Raw genomic sequence first — 25515 nt, forward strand, 5'->3', positions numbered from 1 at the left:
ATCCAATCACGTTCAAGGTAAATGATGAGCCAATTCCGCGCCAGTGCAGCGCAAAAAGGTAGCCAGGCGGGCCGCAGAACCACCGCTGTTTACCGTTGCTGCGGCCGCCAGAGCCACATTACGCATACGCCACATGGGCAGCTGACTCGAGCGGGCCCCAGCGCCCGTCAATCACATCAGGTCTGCGATAGGCCCTCGGCAAACAAACAACAGCGCCGTTATCACCCGAAATTCGGCCGTGCCTTAGTATTTCCTTATCGCAGCGGCTTGTCTAGTGGGGGTCTGCCGCTCCACTTATCAGCCCGATAATTTGGCATTTAAAAGTTCGCACTCGCTAATCAATGCTCCTCTGCGTACACACTTGACCTAAATGCGCAATTCGGGAGCCGCAGACTTTTGGAACCGACTGTATACTACGTCCTCATAGAACCCACTCTTGTGTGTGTTATATACTTTCACTTTCGTCCCGCGCATGCGTCGAAAAGGGACTGGAGGGAGGCCCCCTACCCGGGGGGGAGGAAGCTGAGAGGAAGTTGACCCTAGAACCGTTATTTCGGTCGTAACACGTTTCAGCCGTTGCATACTTTGGAGGGTTTTCGAGCCTTGCGGCTAAAATGTGCTGCTAATGTGGCTTTGGCCCACTCGAAATCCGAATAGAATTTTCTACTCCTTCACATGTCTTGACGCGGGAATTTCTTTCGCTTTCTGCTTGATTTATGGTCGATTTATGTGTGTGCCCTTGGGGTGCCCTCCAACTAATTGGTATGGAAATTCAACATTCGCTAATGGATGACACATGTTGGAGTGGTGACTGCACTGGAAGCGTTCCGACTGCGTTCAATTTTCACGCTTTCACCCTCGCATTGCACACTGCTCCCCGGAGCATTCGCTTTCAAGGACGCTGCTCCACCACCACCCCACTGGGCGCTCTAACAGAGCGCTGTTAAGTAACAGTCCATCTGCCCATCCCACGCTCTCCCGCTCTGAGCACGGTACTTGTTTACGCGTAGCATTGGCAGCACGTGCACCGCTGTTCTTTTCGTGCTCATTCTTCGCTCGAATTCTTAGCTAAGCGGTTGTGTGCGTGAACCCGAGAGTGCCAACATACATAGATACATAAGTGCGTGGGCGACCGGCTCCACAAACATACATATAGACACGAATACACATATAGTGTTTGCATTATTTATACAAATTTGATTGAGGTAAAAGTTGGCACGTCGAGAAGGGGGTGGCGGTGGGTGGCAACTTAACCTCAATTGAACCTGCTCTGCCTCTGTGGCTTGCTCTTTGTTCTACGCCCGTCTTGCAAATTGCATTAAATTTGATAAATATTGTGAAATATCCCTGAAAGCCACTTAAAAAGTTAATCAATATTCTTGCCATTCCCCCTCCTTCCCTCTTTCCCAATCACCCATTTCTGTTTATCAATGCGCCTTCTCTTCTTTTTCTTCTGTTTCTGTTTTGAATCGGCCATAGTTGTTGTTGCGCTGATAATAAAAATAGAACTTAACTTTATTTTTCCGTGCTTTGCTTTGGCTTGGTTCATAAACGCTCCATCTTCCCATCGCCCACCAGCCCACCAGCCGCCCAGCCCCCTCCCGTCCCCCTGCTCTGTGCGTTGTTTGTTTTTACACAGCGATAAAGATAAAGGCCGTTTATTTAAATCAAGCATTCAAAGTTCTCTCCTGTGTGTGTGCGATTTATGAAGCTATCAGCGTGCAATCCTCCCGCGAACAGAACAGATGCAAAGAGCAATTTTTATTTATTGCAAAATAAATAATTTAATTACCTCCGGGGGGTCGACAGTCAGGGGCGACAGACGAACCGCAAGCGCGGCAGGCCTAGAAGAAAGAGTGGGCAAAAAAGAAGCATTAAGAGAGCGAGAAACGGGACTTTGAGCCAGCCAGGTGACAAAAGTGTCGAAATTCTGGTGGAAATTATTAAGAATTTTCAATTTTCAATCACCTTAAGCAGAACTGCACGTTAAAATGAACACTTTATTTCTTTTAATGATCTTGTCATTGAACTTTCGTCACCTGCCTGGCCTGGAAACGGCCCTGGAAAAGACAAAGTTGGTTGCACGTACTGCAATCGATCAATTATTTAATTATGCTCAAAATTACGCAGCCCTCCGATGGGGCATCAACAGTCGAGCAGATAATTTAATGAGCTGAAATGCAGGCGAATGGGAGCTATGCGCACATTGACTCTGCCTTTTTGTGTTTCGTTGTGGGTGGTGGTGGTGAACTTGTTCAAGTGCATGCCTCCTCTGCCTCGGCCGCCGCTGGCGTCGCAGTCGATACAGTCAATACATTCGTAACTGCTGGCGGCTGCCAATGTGTTTGTCGTCGACTTTTGTTCTCGTTGTGTGTTAGCCCACCGTTGATGAACCGCCCAATAAGCCACAATGTGGAAAAGAGTGTTTAAAAATGTTAAAAATAAACAACCGCGTCGGAGCAAACAAAAAACAAATAAAACGCAAAAATGTGTGCAGCTTTGACTTAATTTAAGTGCGTTCAACCTAGGAGCGAGTGAGACACAGACACAGGCACAGGCACTGAAAGCTCCGACCAGTGCAGTTCGTAGTGGGAGGGAGCAGGAGAAAACGCGAGATTGAGTGTGATGTGATTTTATTTACAGTTGAAGGATTATGTGACTTTTACGAAGCGAAAGAGAGACGGCGACACGAGATCGCAGTGTTTTCAACTAAACTGACAAGCGCAACAGCTGCAGAAGCAGAAGCAACCAAAACAAAAGCAAAACCAAAAACAACATCAACCATTACAACAACACTTGTTCTACACTGCATTGCAAAAGTGTAGCAACGGAGAGCAACGACAACAGGCGGAGAAGAGGGAAGAGCAAAACAGAGACACTAAAACGGCCCGAAAATGCACGGCATCACGCACCTCTACCGCCAGCACGCTGTGGAGAAGCAGATGAGCGGGGGCGAGAGCTGGTCCCGGCACATATATCCAGGATACGGAAGCAGCGCCGAGGCGTCTTCGCAGGGCAGCCGCCTCTACAGCGTGGACTCCTCGAGCAGCTCCAGCTCCAACTCCAACAACTCTGGTGGCGGGGGCGGAGGGGGCGGTGGCGCATCCGACAACCTGGGCGGCGTCACTGGGAGTGCGTATGCCCAGTGGCAGAGCGAGCGCCATTCACAGCCGCAAGCGGTGCCCGACGCCAACAAATCGCTGGCCAATCACCACTACCGCAACTCGCCCACCCACCACTCCCACTCCCATCAGCCACAGAGTCACTTGGTGCAACACCCCACCAGCGGCAGCCTGAAGCGGACACCCTCCTCGAAGCGCAGCTTCCTGGAACGATCTCATAGTCCGGCGATCTATGGCGTGAGTATTTAGCTCCGCACAGGAATGCCAACCAATGGAATCAAAGATGCACTGCTTCCCTTGGTTTGCATTCCTACGCAGAACTAAAACATTAAGGACAGAAAACTAAAAAAAAAAAAAACAAATCCTACAGAGCATGCGACGCAGTGGCTGCCCCGACTTCGGCTCTCCACCACCCATGACTGCGCCCGTGGGCGGGGGCGGTTACTTTCCGCACGATCTTGACGACATATACGAGGCCCAGGCGGATCATCAGTATTTCACGCACACTGGTGCCAGCGGACAACAGCAGCGCAGCTGCGAACGGCCCACTGCGATCTCCATATTCCACCGCGTGAGTGCCGCCCACACCTCGCTGGATGACTACAGTGTGGGCGGGGACTCCTCGCGCCAGTCGATGAACAGCACCGACAGCGGCACGGGTAGCGGAGCCTTCCAGCGCCACCGTTTTGACAACGCATCCTTCGCCAAGAGTCTCAGCATCGACGAGCAGGAGCAGCAGCCCCACTCGCCCAACAAGGAAGGCCATGGAAAGCACGGCAAGCACCACCATCACCACCACCACCACCACCACTCCATTCAGGAGTTGCTCAAGCACTTTGGCAAGAAGATGCATGTGTGGCCCAGGAAGCACCACGACGCCCAGAGCGTCTGCACATCGCCGCAGAACGACCCCCAGGAGAACTTCCGCACCCGCTCCAAGAGCTTGGACGTCAACACTCTCAGTCGCCCGAACCGCATTCTGGACGACTGCGGAGCCACCTACAAGATCTACGATCGAATCGTCAAAGAAGGTAAAGGGTTCGCGGGAGGGGCTATTACTACTTCCCTGTGGTGCTTGCTGTTCGGTTAGGGCTTTACTTTTACCTCACATTTCCATTATCTCTGCACATTTGTTAACTTTTCCAACCTTTGAACAGGTGCTCATATGCGTCGTGCCTCGGCGGACTTGGAGAAACGGCGAGCTTCCCTTGGCGCCGCCGGTCGGGGGTTAAGAGGCGATGGCACCTTGGATCCACACCATGCCGCCATACTGTTCAGAGACTCCAGAGGGGTAAGTTGCTAAAATAACACAAATAGATAACGAGTTTAGAGGCGATTACATTATTATCCTGAAAAGTCGAGCAGGGAAGTGCTTTTCCACAATCTTCGCCTTAAAACGTAATAGGTTGGCTGATCTGATTCAAGGCTATTAATAGCTTACTTATTTGTATGAATTCCCCTGCTTTCATTCTTTGGCTCCAACTGTTTGTTGTGTTCACCCCCTCCAGTTTGATTAACCATGACATTTCTGCTCCCCAAACCCCACCTTTAACACTGACTGACACACACATACAGATGCACGCGAGCTTTGCGAGTTGTTTACATTATTCTCCGGCAGGCGTACATAAATATTTGCAGATGATTTTTCATTCACTTGTTGCCAGAAGAGGAAATTTGTCCTTTTATTTAAAAACAGCACCTCTTGTCTCCCACAGCGACACTACTGCTAGAAAAGTGTAGTTTTTATTGCATACTTTGAGGTTTAGTGCTGTGGCGTATGTAATGTAGAATTCATCCCTTATCTACACGCTACTTGTTTGGTGTATGTGAACATTACGTATTTGAATGAATCACAAGCCATTACGTAATGCAGATGCCCTGTGTAATTGTAGATTGTGATTGATAAGAGGCAATTCACACGACATTGGACCGCATTTTGTGAAATATCTGCTATCATCGAATCGGCCAAAAGTGAGATAATAATCATTTGCAAATCTGCTAGGCTACTGATACCCTTTCGCCGGCGACTGCCGGTGAGCAGGTTTGTCACCCGCACCCATTTCCAACATGTAAACGCCAAGGTCACAGAATGACCATAAATATGTGTTTACTGTTATTATATTGTTTTTTCGCACTGAATACCGTGGTCAGCCAATGAAAACTGGTTTTTATCGAGCGATAGTATCACATGCCAGGAATTGTGTCTTAGATCGCATGTGCCCGGGACTTGGTCTTGATTCCCATTAGCAAGAGCCTCTGACGTCAGCGATTGGGGCTTTCACCCAAGAATTCTTTCCTATTGCCTTGTTATTGGTTTATGCCCGCTAATGATGAATAATTAGCCAAGTACTCTTCAAATATCTCACATTATGCCGTGTTCTACTCTCTCTCTCTTAGGGCAAGGCCCCCATCTCCCAGTAGAGCTTGTTTTAGTTATCGTACGAAGAAAACAAACGTAGAAGCTCTTCGGTTTGGTGCGTAGTTTCCTCGTTGTTGTTCTCGAATGAAATTTGAGTGAAATTGCATTGAGTTGAGTGCGGATGGCTCTTCTTCTTCCGCTGCAGTGGCCTTCTTGAGCTTTTGGTTTGTGCTCATGAGCTCTGTGTGGGAGCTCTTTATCTCTGTCTCCCCATCTCCCTGCACATATTCCTCCCCCTGTACCGTTCGTTGGGTTAAACGATTTAACGATCTCGAGTCGAAAAGAAATAAACGAGCCCATACGGGCACCCTCTACTATCTTAGTACAGTGGTTGTGTTTTCTGCTCAGTTTGGCTCTCCGTTCGGGGAAATCAAGAGAGAGACCCATCCCAACGATATGCAAAACAAACAAGATGCAAGAATAAGCTGGTGGACAAATAAAAATGTATTTTCGTTGCAGCTAACCCAGTTCCTCAAATGCACTGAGAAAAAAGTTTGGTAATACAATATAATTTAATGTTTAACATAAGTTTAAAGAAATGATTCAATCCGAATCTGAATATTCAATGCGTTTCTTGTAAAAAGTGGTTCATTTCTTGAGATTTGTTCGAGTGCTCGGTACTACAGAGTGTTTGAGCTTCGTTACAGCCTGCGAGTTTCTGTATTTGCTGAAGCTTTAGCACTCTCTCGCGGAAATTGGCGCTCTCCTAGGCCAGCTCTCGCGGCCCACTCTACGGCTCCTCCGCTCTTTGTTGTTGGGGCGATCATGTGTGGGGTTTCGCTGGCACTCGCGAACCCAACAAGTGCTCGATGGCTCGATTTTGATTTGAAACCTCTCCGCGTTCGGACGTGCCCGGAAAAGTGAAAGAACGGAAACGGAGCGGAACGCATGTTACACAGCCGAACGTAATCGGGGAGCAATTCGGAGTCGTTTCGTCACTTCTGCTTCTTGATAAATCCGCCTGCCAGTTGGGCTAAGTGCGCTTCTTCTTACCTTTCTACACGGTGCGAGAGTGGTGTGTGGGTGCAGTGCATCTGTGCTAGTGTCTGTGCGTGTCCATGTACCGACGTCGCTATTCCGCCTTCGAGCCGAGCACTCCCCGCGTGGGCGTGCTACCCTCCCCCCTCGCCAACCCACATGCATCCACGAAGACAGCGGGCGAGAAAACAGCCCCAAAATTAGGAGTGCGCTTTGACCCAAATCTGCCCGATAATGACAGCAACAACAATCTGCCGAGCGAAAATGCAAATTCGAAAAGCGGCCGCAAGGCGCGCTCTCTCAGCAACTCGCCGCTGTACGAGCGCAAGAAGCGGTACGGTCACCTGCCGGCGCTGATGTCGGATAACGGGCCGACGGCCAGCGCCAACTACCAGCTCTTGAATAGTGCAAATCTTCGCGATCTCGTCGACGGCCAACGCCAGTCTCAGCACGTAAGCAGGCGCGATGACAGCAGCATCCAAGCCACCAGCAGCAACGGCAGCAACAACACCAACACCAGCACCAGCAAAAACAAAGCGAAAGATGGCAAAAAGCTGAAGGCGACATTAACGGCAGCCATGTCGTCATCGCTGCTGCGACGCAAAGCCCACAGCAACCACAGCCAGCAGCAGCAGCAACTGCAACAACAGCAACTTTTGCAGCAGAAACAGCAGCAGCAGCAGCAGCTACATCAACAGCATCAGCAGTCGAGGAGCAGCAGCCACACAATACCAAATGCTCCAAAGGCCCGCCACTCGCTGGGTCATTCACCCACCGCAGCCTCTGCCGCAGCTGCGGCCGCAGTTCAGCAGACCCTCGTCTACGAGAGGCGGCGGGTGAGCAGCGCCCAATCCTCCCCCCGCACCCACTCGCCGGTGCACCAGTGCCTGCTGATGCGACGCCGCAGCGACTACAGCGTCGAGCAGATCGAGCAGTGGAAGCGCCAGCAGCAACTGATGCCCCGCTCCGGCCGCAAGATCAGCGTAAGTGGCCCCCACCTGGGAAAATCGAGGGAAACAAAAGAAAACCAGTGTGTAATTGGCAAAGCTCCGAGAAGCTTTCCTCGGTGCTCAATTGCCTGAAAATACACTGAAAAACGCGTTGAATGTTACTGCCCATGAGAGGGGAAGAATGTCTACCTATGAGGGGAAGAATTGCAGTCGTTGGCAAATAATCTGTTGTTTTCAATTCTGTGAAGTGTAAACAGTTCGATATCTGCCCCGTTTTGAGACGAAAACAAACATCCGTCACCCTTAAAAGTGGCTTGGATTACTCACCTTCTTCGGAATAGATTCTTGAGAGTGAGATCCCAAAGACACCCTAACAGAATCTGTACACTCTTCTTGGCCTCGTTCTGCGAACCTCTTCAGAGCAGATCGCGAGACCGCTAATAGAAACGTTTAAGCTAATTTGAAACAGGCCCGCACTCCGTATGAGAGAGTAGTTTTTCAATTGCCGCACCTGATATGGGACACTTGTCCGCCCCTCCCCCTCCCCCTGCTCATGCCATAATGTGCCATAATTCCACAATTGCACATTTCAATGTTAATTCAAAGCTACTCGAACAAATGGAAATACACCTCGTCACCTCCACCCATCCGACAGCGTCGCCTCCCCATAAATATTTCAATGAAGTGCGAGTTGTTTTTGCTTTTCTGGGTTTTATCTGCGATTCGCTGCTCGATCAGCAGATAACACGTACGGGAACTGTATCAACGCAAGCTAAACTTTTACTCCCCAACGAGGCAGTGTTCCCTTATTGTTTACTTTTGTTATTGTTGAGTTCTGCTGGCGTTGCGAGTTCCCTTTTAAAATGAGGAAAAACACCAATCATTGTGACCCATATATTTTCGAGCGCCGCCATTGATAACAGGGGGTGTGAAGTGTGAGAAAAAGAAGAAGGGAGCTGATGAGGCGTAGATCTCGGGGATACTACGTTCGTAGGTGTGCGCGATTCTCCAGCTGATGCGACCTTACGTAACGGCTTGCGTATTTTACGACTTTTCAAGTTTGCTCGTTTATTTCTTTAATGATAGTTCGCGTTGTAGTGACTTATGTAATAAACAGTTACAGCTGTTAATGAAAATAATGGTTGCGACATAAGTCGAAAGAGGTTTTCCACTACATACACACACTATGTATGTACTACAGATCTAAGAAATATCTGAGGCTTTCCTCTCATAATCAATTATGATGATAATTTAATCCGAATACCTTTATCTATTTTCAGTTGCCTGTCGCAGATCCGTTCCTAGAGAAAGTAAATCTTTCGGACTTGGGTAAGTTTTTGAGCAGCCCCCGTGTCCCCAACTCCCAACCCCCAACCCGCCCCTCCATCCCCACCGGGCACAAACAAAAATGTTTAAATTAAATAAATTAGCAGACACACTTGGCATTCGATCAAGAATCGGCCTCTCATGGCTTTCGGTGGGCACACGACGACGCCATCGCCAGATCTAATAGGACCCATTATACATCTGTGAGGCGCAGAAGAAAGAGACTAGAATCCATGGAATCGAATTCATAACTCACCGGGATTATGGTCGGTGGGCTGAGGCAGGGACGGCCAATCTGCGCGTTGACGTGGGCGACGGAACATGATGATTATGGGCTGCACATATAGCGTCTATATCTGTGGAGAAAGTGATTAGAAGCGGTAGTGGAGAAGGTCTAAATGCAGACCACTGAACACACCCCCAAAGTATTTATTCTCTGTATTGCGTACCAATGCCAATTGCACGCTCCCAGTGGCCTTATGCTCATCGGGGAACGGGTCGTACTCAGGTGTATTGCGGGCGGGGCGGAGTAGAAAAATAGTGCATGTAATTTGTTGGCAATTTCAGCCGTTCATGATCCTCATTAACGTCAATTCCCAGCAGATTCGATCCAAACCGATCTCTCGCCACAGATTATATTCAAATTGTACAGCGCTCTGAGAACTTTTCGGACTCGTTTCGAGAATTCTGCTCGCAGAATTTCCCACTTGTGTTTTGTTCATCTATCTGTTGTTTGTTTTGCGCTTTCCCTGACGAAAACTTTTCCGACCCAGAGCGCTAGTGCTACCAGGGTAGCGTGGTAGAGTGAGAGGGAGATCAGTTTATGATAAAATTTCGAATCGTTTAGAACGTCGCCGCCAAGACGGGCAGACGACAGTTTTTCGGCGATTTTCCGTGGTTTTCGTGTGGAAATATTGGCAGCAGCAGCAACAGCATCAGCGGCAGCCAGCCCCGGTCTATATGTGTCTATATGTGCAAAAGTGTGTCTATGGATATTGCTCCGCGGTTGTACGGATTACTTACCCACCCAAGAACCAGGCAATCGCCCAGCGACAAGCAAAGTCGACCCATCGAAGGTCTTCGTTCCTCTCTTAGTCACCCGTCAAGAATTTTCGAATAGCGCCGCGACGCCAAAAGCAACTGAACCACTGCCACCGCCACTGCCTTCGCTCCGCCCAATGCCACCCACTGGGGAAATGGGTTTTCAATTGTTTTGATCCCCCCCGCACACAGCCGCGAAGCAGAATAATCAACAAAAGCAACAGTGGCAAGGAGCATTTCAATTAACTCGTGTGGCCCGCTGTCAAGAGAAACACAAAACGCAAAAGCTCGGAAAGAATAGCTAAAGAATCGAAAACGATAACCCATCCACACTGCTGCCATCGTAGAATACTCCTACTGTTGCAAACCAATCATAATATCAGTAGTTATAAACCGCGAACGGCTAATACCCAGCCCTGCACCCATCTCTCCAAGTTTTTATCTGGATTTGCTTTTCGCCTTTCTTTATCTTTTGGATTTGTTTTCGCCCCGGCAACGGCAGTAAATTCGTTTATTAAACAACTTACTTATGTTTACATTACGGAGGCCGAAAATCTTATAGCTCCACACATATTACAATTTATTTCTGTGCATACATACACAGGTTATATAGTTGTATTTTGGTTCTGTATGCCATGCTTTGTTGCCATTTGACTTCTTGCATCGGAGATTACCCGAAAAATTAAATCAAAACACCGTCAAATAATGGCTTTTTTAATTGGTTCAGACAGATTGGTGTATCTGCTCCACCGATCAATAATTATTTGCTTTGATTCATGCAGAAGCGTCTTTAAATAACCCGTGAGCTATAAACAGATCTAAGATTCGCAAATAGACTTCCAAAGGCGAAGATGCAAGCAAATCCGCGTGGCCTTTCAGAGCTTCAGTGTTGAGGCCGTTTTCTTTGGTTAATTAATTTCTTGGCACAAGTGCCCGACCCAATATCTGTTAGGGGCTGCTATACTGCCTCCGACGAACGGCGGAAAGGTGTATGTTTGGCCTGCATTTATCAGCGCCCTGACAAGACGGATCTGCAGCCCCTCTGGTCGTGTGTGTGCGGCTATATGGTTTTTGATTAACACCTTTTGGCCCCGCCTCAATATTTATTTGTTTACATTGTGCCAGAGACGCCTAGCCTATCCCCCCTTTCGTTCTATTCTCCTCTATGGGAATTGAAATGATATTTATTGTTGTACAATTTGGTGAGTCTATTTCTGTATGTTTGGCGTGTTTCTGGCTGTGCCACTGTTGCTTTTGTCGTACGCTAAATTTATTTTAATTAAAAATGTCTTAATTTAATTTATCGAAACGCGCGCGCCTCGAAATTTATGGTACCCAATCGCCTGCTAGACCCCTCTGGTGAAGGGTTGCTTGGTTCTTAGGGTTCGGTTTCGGCCTGGGTCCGTCAATCAATACGTTTAGTCCACTACAGTGAGAAGCGCGTAGAGCGGCAGAGCGCTGTTAACGACCTGTTAAAGGCCTGCTAGCTGGTTGCCCAATTAGACTGGCAGCCAATTAGCAGAATAAATCGAGTCCCCCAGTTAATTGTTAGCGCCCACAGACCCCGGACTAGACCAGATCACATCGGATCGGAGAGGAAAATAGGGAGCTCAGAACTGCACGCATGTTACAGTTGCACTTCTACTCGAATCATGCGGGTCGCCTGGTGCTTGGGGGCGGCAACGGTAGGCCGTCCGATTTCCTTTGCTATCCGTTGGAGAGCATCAAGGAGTTTGAGCAGATCTCCGAGGCCTGGAAGCGTCTACTAGCAGAGCTGCTCAAGAAAGGTGTAATACTTAGCCCCTACCTCAAGCATGTTCCCAAAACGATCTGCGCCCAAGGATGATCCTACTAATGTGCATATTTTGTTACCTTTGCAGAGGAGGACGACTCTCAGATCTTTGTAAAGTTCTTTCGTTTTCACAAGTGCTATGATCTGATACCCACCTCCGCCAAGCTGGTCGTCTTCGACACCCAGCTCCTCGTGAAGAAGGCCTTCTACGCCTTGGTCTACAATGGGGTGCGTGCTGCGCCGCTGTGGGATTCTGAGAAGCAGCAATTCGTGGGCATGTTGACCATCACGGACTTCATCAAAATCCTGCAAATGTACTACAAATCGCCCAATTCGTCCATGGAGCAGCTTGAGGAGCACAAACTGGACACGTGGCGAAGTAAGATATACTAACGCTTTTGGGAAAATGAAGAGAGCTACATGGGCCCATTTATCCAACAGGTGTGCTGCACAACCAGGTGATGCCTTTGGTCAGCATCGGTCCGGATGCTTCCCTCTACGATGCCATCAAAATTCTCATCCACAGCCGCATCCATCGCCTGCCCGTCATTGACCCGGCGACCGGCAACGTCTTGTACATCCTGACCCACAAACGGATACTGAGGTTCCTCTTTCTATACGTGAGTACTTACCCCTTCGTAGCGAATTCGTAGCAGAGCCCTAACCCTCTTCCCTGGACGCGCAGATTAATGAATTACCAAAGCCCGCTTACATGCAAAAGAGTTTGCGAGAACTGAAGATCGGCACCTACAATAACATTGAGACAGCCGACGAGACGACGAGCATAATCACGGCACTGAAGAAGTTCGTGGAGCGACGCGTCTCTGCTCTGCCTCTGGTGGATTCCGAAGGTCGCCTCGTCGACATTTACGCTAAGTTTGATGTGATTGTGAGTATCCTACGAAATTCCGATTCGTCACGCTCTCCCTTACTCACATCATACCCTAAACCACATTTCAGAATCTCGCCGCCGAGAAAACCTACAACGATCTCGATGTGTCGCTGCGCAAGGCCAACGAGCATCGCAACGAGTGGTTCGAGGGGGTCCAAAAGTGCAATCTGGACGAATCGCTCTACACGATTATGGAACGCATTGTTCGCGCAGAAGTCCATCGCCTGGTGGTGGTCGATGAGCAGCGCAAGGTGATTGGCATCATCTCGCTGTCGGACATCCTGCTGTACCTGGTTCTGCGGCCCAGCGGTGAGGGAGTCGGTGGCTCTGAGAGCTCTCTGCGCGCCTCCGATCCCGTCCTTCTGCGCAAGGTCGCCGAGGTTGAAGTGGAGATTCCGGCGGCCTCATCTTCGACGTCAACACCCCCGCCTCGCAGTCCGTCGGCCGGATCCGGAAATCGCAGTCTGATCGAGGACATACCCGAGGAGGAGCCATTACCAACGTCGACGGAGCCAAAGAGCGAGGATGCCGACAGTGATAACAACAAGTCCGCCAGTGAGGATAAGGCCAATAACAATCAACAAGAGTTGACGACGGCGGCGACAGCGAGAGCGACGGCTAATGGTGATAGCAGTAACAACAGCCCCGTGGAAGTGTCCTTCGCCGATGAGGCGCACGAAGAGGAGGGAGAAGCTGCAGACCAGGTCGAGCGCAGCCATTGTGATGATGACGATGACGGTGTCCTAGCGGAGGTGGAGCGTAAACAAGCAGCCGTGGCTGCAGCAGCTGCCCGCACATCGGACGAGGACGAGGATGGGCTAAGCAGTGCCGTATCCGCCGCCTCCGCTTTGGGGCAGTCACTAGGGACGCCCGCGGCGCGAGAAATGGCGCTGGTTAGTGAATAAACATTTAATTTAAACAAAAAAACAATTTAATCGGATACAGCTATAGCTACGCAGCCACAAACAAAAGCTAAACCAGAACTAAAACCCAAAAACACAATAAAGCAGAGAAAATTATATTTGAATATTACTAGTTGTTAAGGATATACTATTACAATTATGAAATATTATGTATTTTACAAGAAGCAACTAAAAGCAAAACAAAAACAAAAAGCTGTTAACAAGATGTTTATATATACACACAAGAAAACGGAAACAAAACAAAAAATTACATTAGAATGTCTTTAAATTTTAAACGATGTAATTGATTATTATATGATAGTACAGTACAAGTCAAACTGTTAGTTTTAATGGGGGATTTCTTTATGGGTAGTCGGCACCCAGTACATTGAAATCATTTTAATGCATTATTATTAGTAAGGAATATCAGTGAGTAGTTTTATACTGCGTGTGAGCGGCAAAGTTCGGGAAGAGAAATTTCCTATGCCCCTGGAATATGGCCCTGCAGGCCAATGCCTTAGATATTTTAATTAAGTTTGATATATTGTATTTATGCGATAAATAGGCGTTTTTGTATTTTTGTACCCTTGCAGAGGGTATTCAACTTTTTTTGTTGCAGTGAACGCAGTGAAAGCGACATCTTCGACCCTATGAAGCCTAATATTGTCAGACCGTCTGTAGGTCTGGCAGTTTCTACTAGAAACTAGTAAGTTTCTAGACTAATTTCTTTAAACTAGTCTCTTAGTTTAGCTATCGACTTGAAACTTTGCACACACCCTTCCTTTCTTTGCACGCAGTATTTAAGTCACGGCCGCGGTCGGTCGTCTATATCCTATAGCTGCTTTATAATTGATTAATCGGAAATTGTATTTGGGAAAAATACCAACTTTGTTAATTTTGAAGATTGGCTTAGGACTTTTCTAATGAATTGGTTTTATTATGATATTATCATAAGGATCGGCCAACTATACCCAATTTTTTCAATATACATCCGATTTTAACTGCAAGAGTATATGAACTTCGGCTCCGCCCGAAGGTGCACTTTTCTTTCTAGATTCTTTTCTAATTCTAATGAATTTTCGGAAGTCAGGGGAAAATAAAACGCTTTTAAACTGGAATAATATTTAAAGTTCAAATTAAAGTACAACATACGAGATTTTTTAACAATGAACTTAAGAACAAGAGGAAAATATATTTTCCAAAGCTCTTGTGTTAGATTTACTCTTATTATTGTAGTATATTTAGATTTAGCTCTTATTAGATTGATTTTGAAAAAGCCGATGGCGCCAAACGCCCATGTTAGTGTTGAGTAACACGGATATCTATTTGGAGCAGCTGTTTTGGCGTTTTTTTTGTTTTTCTTGGAGTCCCCCACGTGCGGCTGGGATTTGTTGCTAGTTTACGCTTTATATTTCATTTCCTGACAAAATGAATCACTTTGAGATCCGGGAAATACCCGGAAAGGTACTTAGAGTAATTTAAAGTTGTACACGCTCATTAAGAAAATGGTTTTTACAGGGACGTGCCATGATAGCCACGAAAAACTTTGCGGCTAATGAAGTCATCTTCGAAGAGGAACCCTTTGTGTCCAGCCAGTTTTCTTGGAACACAGCCTACGGTTATGCGGCCTGCGATCATTGCATGCGCCCTTTGGAAACGGTTCTGCAGAACGTGCGCCGCTTGGCCAGCGATCCAAAGGTGGAGGTACCACTACTGCAGCACGATCCCACGGCTGCCTGGGTAGCGCAGTTTACTCACTGCCCCCGCTGCAAAGTTAGCTACTGCTCCGAAGACTGCCTAATGGAAGCCCAAAAGCGCTACCACCGGGTGGCATGTATGGGCGCCTTTCGCTTAGACGACACACATCCCATCAACGTCCTTAACGAGACCTGGAAGAAAATGCATTATCCTCCTGAAACCGGGACAATCATGTTAATTGTGCGATTGATGGCCATGTACCAGCAGAGTGCCAAGAAATCTGAGTTCCTCGAACAGCTGCAATCATTCCAAGCTTTGATTGTGAACCGAGAGCAGAAGATCTACCACAAAATGTTAGGCGAAAACTTTGAAAATCAGATGGAGCAGCTATACCGTGCGTTTTGTCACGCCTTTGCGGGAGAGGAGTTTGCCGCGGTAATACAAAAATGGGTTATTATTTAATAACATTTCCTCATATATTCAATTTACCAGTTCACCACGCCCGACGCTTTTAAAACACTTATGGGCATCATGGGCACCAACAGCCAGGGCATCGCCACAAGCGTACTGGCTCAGTGGGTGGCCAAGGTCTCCGACCTTCCTCTGCCGGAAGCAGACAAAGCTCAATTGGACACTGTGATCGATGAAATCTACGCCAAAGTCGGTGAATGTATGTATGAATTACTTATTAATCAGAACGTATTATATTTTTCTGTTTTTTCAAAGTTGCTGGCGAATTCCTGAATAACGAGGGCTCAGGTCTTTATCTCTTACAAAGCAAAATTAACCACAGTTGCGTGCCGAATTCCTGCTCCACGTTCCCTTATTCCAACGATATAGTAGTTTTGAAAGCCTTGACACCCATCCAAGAGGGTGATGAGATCTGTATCAGCTACCTAGACGAATGCCAGTTAGAGCGCAGCCGGCACTCCCGACACAAAGTCCTTCGCGAGAACTACATCTTCGTCTGCCAGTGTCCCAAATGCCGAGCGCAGGCTTCTGATCCAGATGAGACCAGTGATGAAGAGGACGATGATGAGATGGACGATTATGATGAAGATGACGATATGAACTAAACAAAGGACGACCTACATCCTTTATTTTATTTAAAAATTTTGTATTGAAATGAAAATATGCGTTTGTACAATTCATTGAGTACTAATATATGTACATATATGGCAATGTACGATAATTTACGTACACACATATAAAATAATTTGATGATGGAAACCACAAGTTCTAGAATACGGTCGAATACATAGCCACAAATTGCAAATTTCTGTAGCGCTTCTACTGAAAACTTTTGATGCCAAACTATTTCTATAACTAATATACATATATCAGATATCGATTTTTAGAGGGGATATAACCATATATATACAATTTCCCATTCGAACGAACTAAAATTTTGAACGCTAGAAGACTATAAAAAATGTAACTATCCGATTTGGAACTTAGACTCGATTGGTATCCGCTCGTGCCAAGTAACAAAGGATGTGCAATCTGGAAAATCGAAAGCTTTAAAAATTAGAGACGGATTTACTTAAATCGAATTGGCGGTGGTCCTGATCAAGAATATATGACATTATAGCGGTGGTCGGCACGGCCCTATTCCAGGAACATAGGAAATTTCTTTCCACAGTTCAATAAGTGTACAAGGCGTCCAAAAGATTTTAAACTGCACGTAGAAGTATCAGATAGCGATGATCAGGTGTTTCTAAGCCGCGAATACCCGGCCGAGAGTCGAATCACCTTTACGGTATTCCGACAAGGCGATACTTCTATCTGTCAAAATTTTAAGAATCCCGCCAGATCTAAAGACGATTGGCTTCGTGTTCACTTGGATATCCAGGCAAAGACGGATGAACAAAAAAGCACTGACTAATCTTAAGATGGACACAACGATGTTGCGTTTCAGGCCGTTTAGACTAGGCCGAGCAGATCAAGAAGGAGCCAAAATATCAATATTTGTGAAGATTAGTGATATTAGCAAGATTAGTGAGGATATTTATTCTTGTGTGTTATTTGGTCGTTGATTGAAGTCACGCTTTTGGTATGCTCTGGATTTTCGTGTCTACTCGCTTAAGTCAGAAAACCAATATGTACATGGTTTTCTGCGAAGTGATCCACTTTTTGCAGGTATCTAAGGTAATAAAAAAAAAACAAGAAAGGAAAGCTAACTTCGGGGGAAGCCGAAGTTGATATACCCTTGCAGTTCATCGCAACAACATCGCAAACATCGGATATAGTTGACCGATCCTTATGAAAATATCATAATAAAACCAATTAATTACAATAAAATCTAAAAAAATGTCCCAAGCTTCTATCTTCAAAAATACCAAAGTTGGTATTTATTTCAAATACCATTTCCGATCGTTCAGTTATATGGCAGCTATACCATATAGTCAGCCGATCCTTATGAAATTTGGTGCGTCGCATTATTTTGCGAAAAATATCTCTCATGTAAAATCTGAACTCTCTATCTCTACAAACACCAAAGTTATACCATTTCCGATCAATCAGTTATATGGCTTAGAATATAGCTTAGCTTAGAATATAATAAACATTATTGGCCCAAAAGGACAACATGTATCTGGCAGCGACATTTCGCAGTGGGTCGTAAACGTGTCAGAATCTGAAAATGCTGAACAATGCTGAACAAGACGAAAGCGAACTAATCTCTATCACCAACAAGAAAGGAAAGCTAACTTCGGGCGGAGCCGAAGTTTATATACCCTTGCAGTTAAAACCGGATATATATCGCAAACATCGGATATAGTTGGCCGATCCTTATGGGAATAGGAATATATAATCCAATTTATTACAATACAAAATCTAAAAAAAGTCCCAAACTTCTATCTTCAAAAATACGAAAGTTGATATTTCTACCAAATACCATTTCCGATCGTTCAGTTATATGGCAGCTATGGGATATAGTCGGCCGATCCTAATGAAATTTGGTAGGTTGGATCAACTGACCAAGAATTAAATCTGTACTAAGTTCCATCTTTCTATCTTCAAAAACACGAAAGTTGGGTCATTTCCGATCGTTCAGTTATATGGCAGCTATAGGATATAGTCGGCCGATCCTTATGAAATTTGGCCTGTCGTATTATTTTGCCAAAAATAGCTCTCATGTCAAATTTGAACTCTCTAACTCTACAAACACCAAAGTTATACCATTTCCGATCAATCAGTTATATGGCAGCTATAGGATATAGTCGGCCGATCCGGGCCGTTCCGACTTATATACTGCGTGCAAAGGAAAGAAGGGTGTGTGCAAAGTTTCAAGACGATAGCTTTAAAACTGAGAGACTAGTTCGCGTAGAAACAGACAGACAGACGGACAGACGGACAGACGGACAGACGGACATGCTCATATCAACTCAGGAGGTGATCCTGATCAAGAATATATATACTTTATAGGGTCGGAGATGTCTCCTTCACTGCGTTGCACACTTTTGACCAAAATTATAATACCCTCTGCAAGGGTATAAAAAGCCGGAGTTTAAAGTAAAAGAATGTAAACGAAATGCCAATAAGTTTGGAAAAAAGTGTATTACAACAAAATTTGTGTATTTCAGTTACCCAAATTTTTGGTCCAACACCAGTAGCCCGCAACAATTCTACCAACACTAACTTTAATACAAATTTATCTCTGTTTTTGGCTGAACAGAATCGAGGTGGTAAAACCAAAGCCAATGTCCGACTGACCTGAAACTGCAAAAATTGCATGCCTAATGAGAAAAGAATACTACTTGACACTTAAGGATAAATATACATGAATGTAAATATATGAAAATACACATGAATACAAGTATGTATATATTCTTTTGGTTAAACATTTTTCGTGATTTTAAGATTTTTATACCCTTGCAGAGGGTATAATAATTTTGGTCAAAAGTGTGCAACGCAGTGAAGGAACATCTCCGACCCTATAAAATATATAAATTCTTGATCAGGATCACCTCCTGAGCATGACCGTCTGTCTGTCTGTTTCAACGCGAACTAGTCTTGAAACTTTGCACACACCCTTCTTTCCTCTGCACCCAGTATATAAGTCGGAACGACCGGGATCGGTTAACTATATCCTATAGCTGCCATATAGCTGAACGATCGGAAATGGCCCAACTTTCGTGTTCTTGAAGATAGAAAGCAGGAACTTAGTACAGATTCTATTTTTTGTCAGTTTATTCAACCTACCAAGTTTCATAACGATCCGCCGACTATATCTTATAGCTGCCGTATAACTGAACGATCGGAAATGGTTTTTGGTGGAAATACCAACTTTGGTATTTTTGAAGATAGAAGCTTGGGCCTTTTTTTTTAAATATTTTTTTGTAATTATTTGGTTTTATTATGATATTTTTATAAGAATCGGCAACTGTTTTCGATGTATATATCCGGTTTTAACTGCAAGGGTATATTAACTTCGGCTCCGCCCTTTCATGTTTTTAATAAAACTTGTTTAAAAAATTTTTTATAAACCTTACTAGGTGTCTATATAAGTATACAACTTTGGCAATATTATACATGTATTTATGTATATCGAACCATTCAGCAACTTTCAAGGGTAAAAATACAATTTTTAAACAGCAATTTAGATGGCAAATCATTCATTTAAAGAAAATTCTAGCCCCGAGGATATCAGTGCAGTTGACAGGTCTCGAAAGAACATAAATATCTACCCATTCCCCAGTTCTTATTTTCAGGAACATCAACATTCCAGCTCAGCTCTCTGCGGCTCAACTTCTAACCCAAACACTCAAATTTCGATGAAACATTCATTTACAATTAAATTACTGTGATGTTGTTTTTACCTTTGTTCTTTTTATTATATCAACAGATCGCACCTAAATATAAATTACATTTATAATTAGCTAACAAATCTAATCAAGAGCTACCCTCTGCGGAGACTGGCGTCAAGTTTATCAGATTATTACTGCTCTCGGCCAGTTCAGCGATGGAGACTCGTCCGCGTTGCTTAATGAACTTGGCGACGGCAACCAATTCTTCCTCGGAAACATATATGAATTTTCCTCGATCGTCAATGACGCCAGTGATGGTACCGTCAGCCTGAAGCTCCTGGATGCGGTCGATTGCCTGTTGAGTCTTAAGTTTGAAAGCGACGGCTAGGTCTTCCAGCACGACAACTTTGTTGTCCTTAATATACTGAATGAAATCAGCAAGAAGACTGTCCTGTTCATCAGCATCCCCCTCCTCGAAACCCTCTTCTTCTACGCTGAAAGCAGCCTTCATTTTCAGGTACTCCTCGTGTTCTTTACGCTCGCGTTCTTCCTTTGCCAAGCGCTCGGCTTCGACCTTCTTGCGCTCCGCCTCTGCCTCAATCTCCTCCTGTTGTTTACGTTCAGCATCCTCTTTAGCCTCCTTGGCCTTCCGCTGCTCACGATCGTACAACTCTTGTTCGCGCTGGACTCGTTTAGCCTCTTTGGCCTCCATTTTGGCTCGCTTCTTGGCGCCCATCTTCTCGTCGAGGACAGCGCCCTGTGGAACTCGAGCTCCTTCGCCATCAGGATGTGGTTCATCTTCATTGTCTGAGCCCGCTGGAGCTTCTGCTTGAGGAGCTGCCGCAGCTGGCGGAGCGTTCTGCCGCAGTCTGTTCCGTTGGTTACGAGCTATTTGGGCACGTCGCGGGACCCCTTCCTGGGCGCGCTGTGGGACGCCACGTTGCGGAGCAGCTGCCGCAGGTTTTGCTTCTGTTTAGGGTCGACGGTTAGATTTATTTTAAGCGAACTGGTAAAACTTTCTCACCTGTGCTTGAATTCTTCTTCTGCAGCAAGTACAGAGTGATAATAACGACCAGCAAAGCTGTGGCAATGCCCACCAGAATAATCAAGTCCATTATAGCATTTAACAGTGTTTATTGAAAGTAGTAAACGTCAACAAGCAGCACAGCTGTTTCGTTTATTTTCCAGTGTGCCCAGCTGTAACTTTTAGTGTGGAGAGCGTGATGGGAATACGATTATTCATAAGGGAGCTATTGTAAAAATTTGGATCAAAACAAAATTAAAAGGGAATTCTTCGTAAATTTGGAATGCGTTTCTCATTTATAACATAGTATGCTACTATAAAACTGACAATATCTATAATTAAACAATTGAACTAATAGCTCACGCTCCCATCTCTACATGCCAAACACTGTCTTCGATCTGGCACTTTTTCTCATGACGTGTCGGCGAATTTAACTTTTTTAAGTAATTGGTTGGAATAGTCACTACGAATTTTGGAAAATGCGCGATCAGATACTCAGCCTTGCCCTGCTCCTGTGCGTACTGCACAGCGCCTGCGGCCTGTACTTCCACATATCTGAGACGGAAAGGAAATGTTTCATAGAGGAGGTGCCTGACGAGACAACAGTGATTGGTAGGTCCACAAAGTCCCAGCTTCTTTCAAATGACAACCTGATTTATTTTTTCCCGTCCTCTTTAGTTAACTACAAGGTAGAACTGTATGATCCGCGCTCCAACGGCTTTATGCCTTCTTCGCCTGGAATTGGAATGCATGTGGAGGTTCGCGACAGCGACGACAAGATTGTTCTTTCCCGCGTATACAGCTCTCAGGGCCGCATCTCGTTCACCTCGCACACGCCTGGGGAGCACATCATTTGCATGTACTCGAATAGCACTGCCTGGTTTAGCGGCGCCCAGCTACGAGTTCATCTTGACATCCAGGTGGGCGAGCATGCGATAGACTACGCGAATGTGGCGCAGAAGGAGAAGCTGACAGAGCTGCAGCTGCGCATCCGTCAGCTACTTGACCAAGTGGAACAGATAACCAAGGAACAAAACTACCAGCGATACCGCGAGGAACGTTTCCGCCACACTAGCGAAAGCACCAACTCCCGCGTGTTGTGGTGGTCGTTGGCCCAAACCGTTGTCTTGGTTTGCATGGGATTCTGGCAGATGCGCCATTTGAAGAGTTTCTTCGAGGCCAAGAAGCTAGTGTGAGACGCCGGTTACCCTCGCCGGCTCGCAGCCTCAATGTTCCGTATGTTTATTTCCCTATTTGTCTTCTTTTGGTGCACACCCGGCCAGAAGTCCGAATTTCATCGATGGATGTCATCAGCAATTAGCAACAGGTCACGATTTCAAGCACTTTTAGTTTTAACGTATTGTGCGTAATTTAATAAAAATCCATTGTATAAAAACTGACCACGGAGAGTGTCCTATCTACGCTGGGTCATACCGCAAGTCAGCTGAATCTAGTCCCGTGACTGGGCTTGCCCATCTGAGCATGCGTCTACAGGCTTATCAGCGGCTTTGCCAGATAACCTGTAGCGTTAACTCCCTAGTTTTAAGCTTGCATTGCGACGACTGCGACTGCCCTTTATCTCAGTGTTTGTTCTTGCGGAGAGTCGTTGTCGTTGCAGTCAGTTAGTTGCTTTTGGACCTCTCGGAGAAGCGGTCGTCGGTCGCGAACAAAAGAGCTCACTGTTGCAGATTTAACTGCAACCACCTCCACCAGAGTCGACCCACAAAAGCCGCAAGTTTGTAACCCGATCCGGTCCGAGGTGCCCACGAATCATCGCTGGCCCAGGTTGTTGTTCCCTCTCCGGTTCAGTTCGTTCACGTTGGATTGAGTGCGCGGCTGTATTTGGAAAATGTTCCGCGCTACAGAAATCGGCAGTGAAGAAAGTGAGTCTGAGATGGTAGATAAGATAAGGCCAGATTTTCAGTAAATCCCCACCCTTCACACCCTCCATTCTTTACTATATGCAGCCCTGCCTGCTCTGGCAGAGATTACTCATGTGGACTATGAGGCGGAGGAGCGTAGGGACATCGAGTGGGGCGGATGGCGGGCCGAAGGAGCCAAATTAAAGCGTCCCCAGCGTAGCTCCCTCCCCAACTATGGCTTTGCACCGCCGCCTATCCGGATGGAGTACCGGTATCCCCGAGCCGTTTTCTTTGTTCTGGCCACCAAGTTCTTTGAGGCCTTTGCAGCTAACGGCATACGCAGTAAGTCCCAAGCTTCACAATCATCAAACAGAGCATAGACTTCTATCGGTGCACAATTATTTGGCTTTGTCCGCTGGAAGAAAAATTCCAAAAACATGGCTTATCAGTCGGAGAAGTGCACAAACACCCAGGGAGGTTTCGTTGCAGTCGAAAGGTCTAAGATGCATTGCACTAGGTCTATGATAAGATGAATTACATTTTAATAAATTTATCATCTGCACATATTTAATCATCTGTGATATGTAATCATATAAAGACGCTTAGTTCCTAGTTTGGCGCACATTTGCATTACGATTGGAAATAATTTTGATAGAGTTTAGCAGATTTAGCTCAGCATTCAGCTCCCCTCAGTTGAATTACTGAATTTAAAATAAAAATATTAAATGGAACATCACTCACTTTTCCGTTATTATTTACATTTATTTTATTAAGAAAAAAATCTTTATGGCTGTGACCTTCGTTTCATGGTCAGTAAATCTCGATTATTTGCGTCCGTCGGCAGATTATGCCACTAATAAATCAATTATTTTCAGCCGTACTTGCCCTATATCTCCGCGACGATCTCAACTTCACGGAAAGCTTCTCGACGGTGGTCCTGCACATATTTAATTTTTTCGGACAGTTCTGTCCGATTATCGGGGCCGTATTGGCTGACAGTTATATGGGAAATGTGCGAACCATCTCGGCCTTTTGTTTCCTTTACGCCTTCGGCTGGCTGCTTCTCACGCTGACATCTCTGCCCACTATAGGTGTCCCTATGGTGTAAGTACAGTTCTGGGTAACCAAAAACCTTCAACTAATATTTTAAAACATTACATTTGTAGATTAATGGTATCCATTGCCTTGCTGCTCATTGCCGTGGGAAATGGATCGATTCGCGCCTGCATAACATCGCTGGGAGCTTTGCAGTTTAAGCTACCGGAACAGAGTGTCCATCTGGCAGAGTACTTCTCCTTTTACTATTTTGTATACTATTTTGGTATCTTTTTGAGCAAAATCTTACCTCCATTTGTGAGGGCTAACACCCAGTGTTTGGACAAAACGGATTGCTATCCGGCCGTTTTCGGTACCTTAGGAAGCTCGTTTTTAGTGGCTTGGTGTAAGTAATATTCTCTGCCGGGTGCTGTTTAAAACTCAAAATTTTTATAAACACTTACTCCTTTTTTTTAGTTATTTTCTTGATAGGCAAGTGTTTTTACAAGTCTGAAAAGTTGGCCGCTGATAATATCCTTTTCAAATTCTGCGGTTGCATTAAAACGGCTCTGGTGGAGAAGTGGCGAAGGAGAAAGTCCTCCAAACGGGCCAGTTATTGGTTGCACAATGCTGTTGGAGCCTACGATGAGGGGTTCGTAAATGATGTGTCTCGTGTTTTGAGGGTAATTATTATTTTACAGCAAATTAATTATTATTGTAAACTTTATTTCTTTTGGTTAGATCGCGAAATTATTTTTGCCTCTGCCGTTTTATTTTGCCCTCCTGGCGCAGCAAGATTCCAGTTGGACTTTTCAGGCGACTCAAATGAATACAACATTTCTGGGCGTGACAATCCAACCAGACCAGGCGAAGGCCGTGGGACCCATCTTTCTCTTTATGCTGATTCCGTTGTGGCAGTATGTGACTGCTCCACTATTACGGCACTACTTTAACTGGGAATTGCAGCCCCTTCACAGCGTGACGGTTGGTGGCATATTTTCTGCGGCAGCGTTCTTTTGTGCCGGAGCAGTGCAGGAAAGAATTCAAGTAAGTATATTTTTAAAGGAATACCAGTTGGTGGGATTATCCCCGTTCTTCCCCAGAGTTCCCCCGCTCAGACGGTCAATATTGTCTGGCAGCTGCCGCAGTTTTTGCTTCTAATGTTGGGTGAACTGCTGCTCTCCATACCGGGTCTCCAGTTTGCATTTACACAGGCACCAGCTTCCATGAAGTCCGTGGTCACGGCGTCCTGGTTTCTGAACAACGCTTTTGGTAATCTGATTGTAGTCGTTATAACAGAGCTGGGGCTTTTTAGCTCCCAGATGGACGGATACTTCTTCTATGGAGTCATCATGCTTGTTTGCATCATCCTTTTCGCCTTTCTGGCTTTCGACTATATGCTACAGGAGCGTAAAGGGGGCTTGTATTTGCGAGGTCTGGACGGAGACTTCGAGGATAGGGATGTTCCAAGTACCAGTCGCAGTGGAAGCATTTAGAGAAGTGTAAAATGCTTCAATTTCTTATTTTATATTAGCTTTAAGAAAACTAATCTCTGTACTTATTGTTAAATTATTAATAAAAAACTGTGTTTGTACAAAAAGTCTCGTATTTTGTAAAAAATTAAAAATAAGAACAAGATATAGGGGATTATCTTTTATGTTCTGTAATTTAATTTCCCATAAATTCATTTGCTTAATCCACAGACCATTTTTGTTTTAGATTTTTT

At 45.6% G+C, this 25515-nt stretch overlaps 5 protein-coding genes across 15 annotated transcripts in view; 4 read left to right on the plus strand and 1 right to left on the minus strand.

The window, feature by feature from the left end:
* The window catches only part of SNF4Agamma (SNF4/AMP-activated protein kinase gamma subunit), a 59724-nt gene extending 45964 nt beyond the window's left edge, over positions 1-13760 (plus strand). For 5 of the 10 annotated variants that reach the window (XM_017249356.3, XM_017249354.3, XM_017249353.3 and 2 more), the window contains 6 exons: positions 4280-4413; positions 8750-8798; positions 11717-12007; positions 12070-12248; positions 12314-12517; positions 12589-13760. In XM_017249356.3, coding sequence (XP_017104845.2) covers positions 4280-4413; positions 8750-8798; positions 11717-12007; positions 12070-12248; positions 12314-12517; positions 12589-13425 — 1694 coding nt within the window. In that variant the 3' untranslated portion in view covers positions 13426-13760. Of the gene's footprint in view, positions 1-2341; positions 3360-3492; positions 4154-4279; positions 4414-6374; positions 7503-8749; positions 8799-11445; positions 11624-11716; positions 12008-12069; positions 12249-12313; positions 12518-12588 lie in introns of those variants that run through there. The other 5 variants (XM_043212455.2, XM_017249358.3, XM_017249359.3 and 2 more) reach the window with 5 other exon arrangements.
* A 976-nt stretch (positions 13761-14736) lies between these two features.
* Smyd5 (SET and MYND domain containing, class 5) lies at positions 14737-16297 on the plus strand. The gene is made up of 4 exons (XM_017249364.3): positions 14737-14886; positions 14941-15555; positions 15613-15790; positions 15847-16297. The coding sequence occupies exons 1-4, from the start codon at positions 14851-14853 to the stop codon at positions 16194-16196; spliced, it is 1179 nt and encodes a 392-aa protein (XP_017104853.2). The 5' UTR covers positions 14737-14850; the 3' UTR covers positions 16197-16297.
* A 3633-nt stretch (positions 16298-19930) lies between these two features.
* On the minus strand, positions 19931-21069 carry Ddrgk1 (DDRGK domain containing 1). The gene is made up of 2 exons (XM_017249517.3): positions 20893-21069; positions 19931-20837 (listed from the first exon to the last, which is right to left on the minus strand). Exons 1-2 carry the CDS (start codon positions 20981-20983, stop codon positions 20014-20016), a joined length of 915 nt encoding a protein of 304 aa, XP_017105006.2. The 5' UTR covers positions 20984-21069; the 3' UTR covers positions 19931-20013.
* Positions 21070-21252: 183 nt separating this feature from the next.
* On the plus strand, positions 21253-22292 carry eca (transmembrane p24 trafficking protein eclair). Its single transcript, XM_017249518.3, has 2 exons — positions 21253-21504; positions 21571-22292. The coding sequence occupies exons 1-2, from the start codon at positions 21372-21374 to the stop codon at positions 22086-22088; spliced, it is 651 nt and encodes a 216-aa protein (XP_017105007.1). The 5' UTR covers positions 21253-21371; the 3' UTR covers positions 22089-22292.
* A 123-nt stretch (positions 22293-22415) lies between these two features.
* Positions 22416-25371, plus strand: LOC108130852 (peptide transporter family 1). 2 transcript variants are annotated; one of them, XM_017249514.3, is made up of 7 exons: positions 22416-22775; positions 22860-23096; positions 23630-23858; positions 23921-24195; positions 24267-24472; positions 24531-24836; positions 24893-25371. In XM_017249514.3, exons 1-7 carry the CDS (start codon positions 22742-22744, stop codon positions 25283-25285), a joined length of 1680 nt encoding a protein of 559 aa, XP_017105003.1. In that variant the 5' UTR covers positions 22416-22741; the 3' UTR covers positions 25286-25371. The 2 variants fall into 2 exon arrangements, with proteins under 2 accessions (XP_017105003.1, XP_043067898.1); XM_043211963.2 differs by lacking the exons at positions 22416-22775; positions 22860-23096 and adding an exon at positions 23339-23563 and having other exon boundaries at positions 24893-25370.
* Positions 25372-25515: the final 144 nt, after the last annotated feature.

Source organism: Drosophila bipectinata, chromosome 3R (genome assembly GCF_030179905.1).
Source record: "Drosophila bipectinata strain 14024-0381.07 chromosome 3R, DbipHiC1v2, whole genome shotgun sequence".
Lineage (NCBI taxonomy): Eukaryota > Metazoa > Arthropoda > Insecta > Diptera > Drosophilidae > Drosophila > Drosophila bipectinata.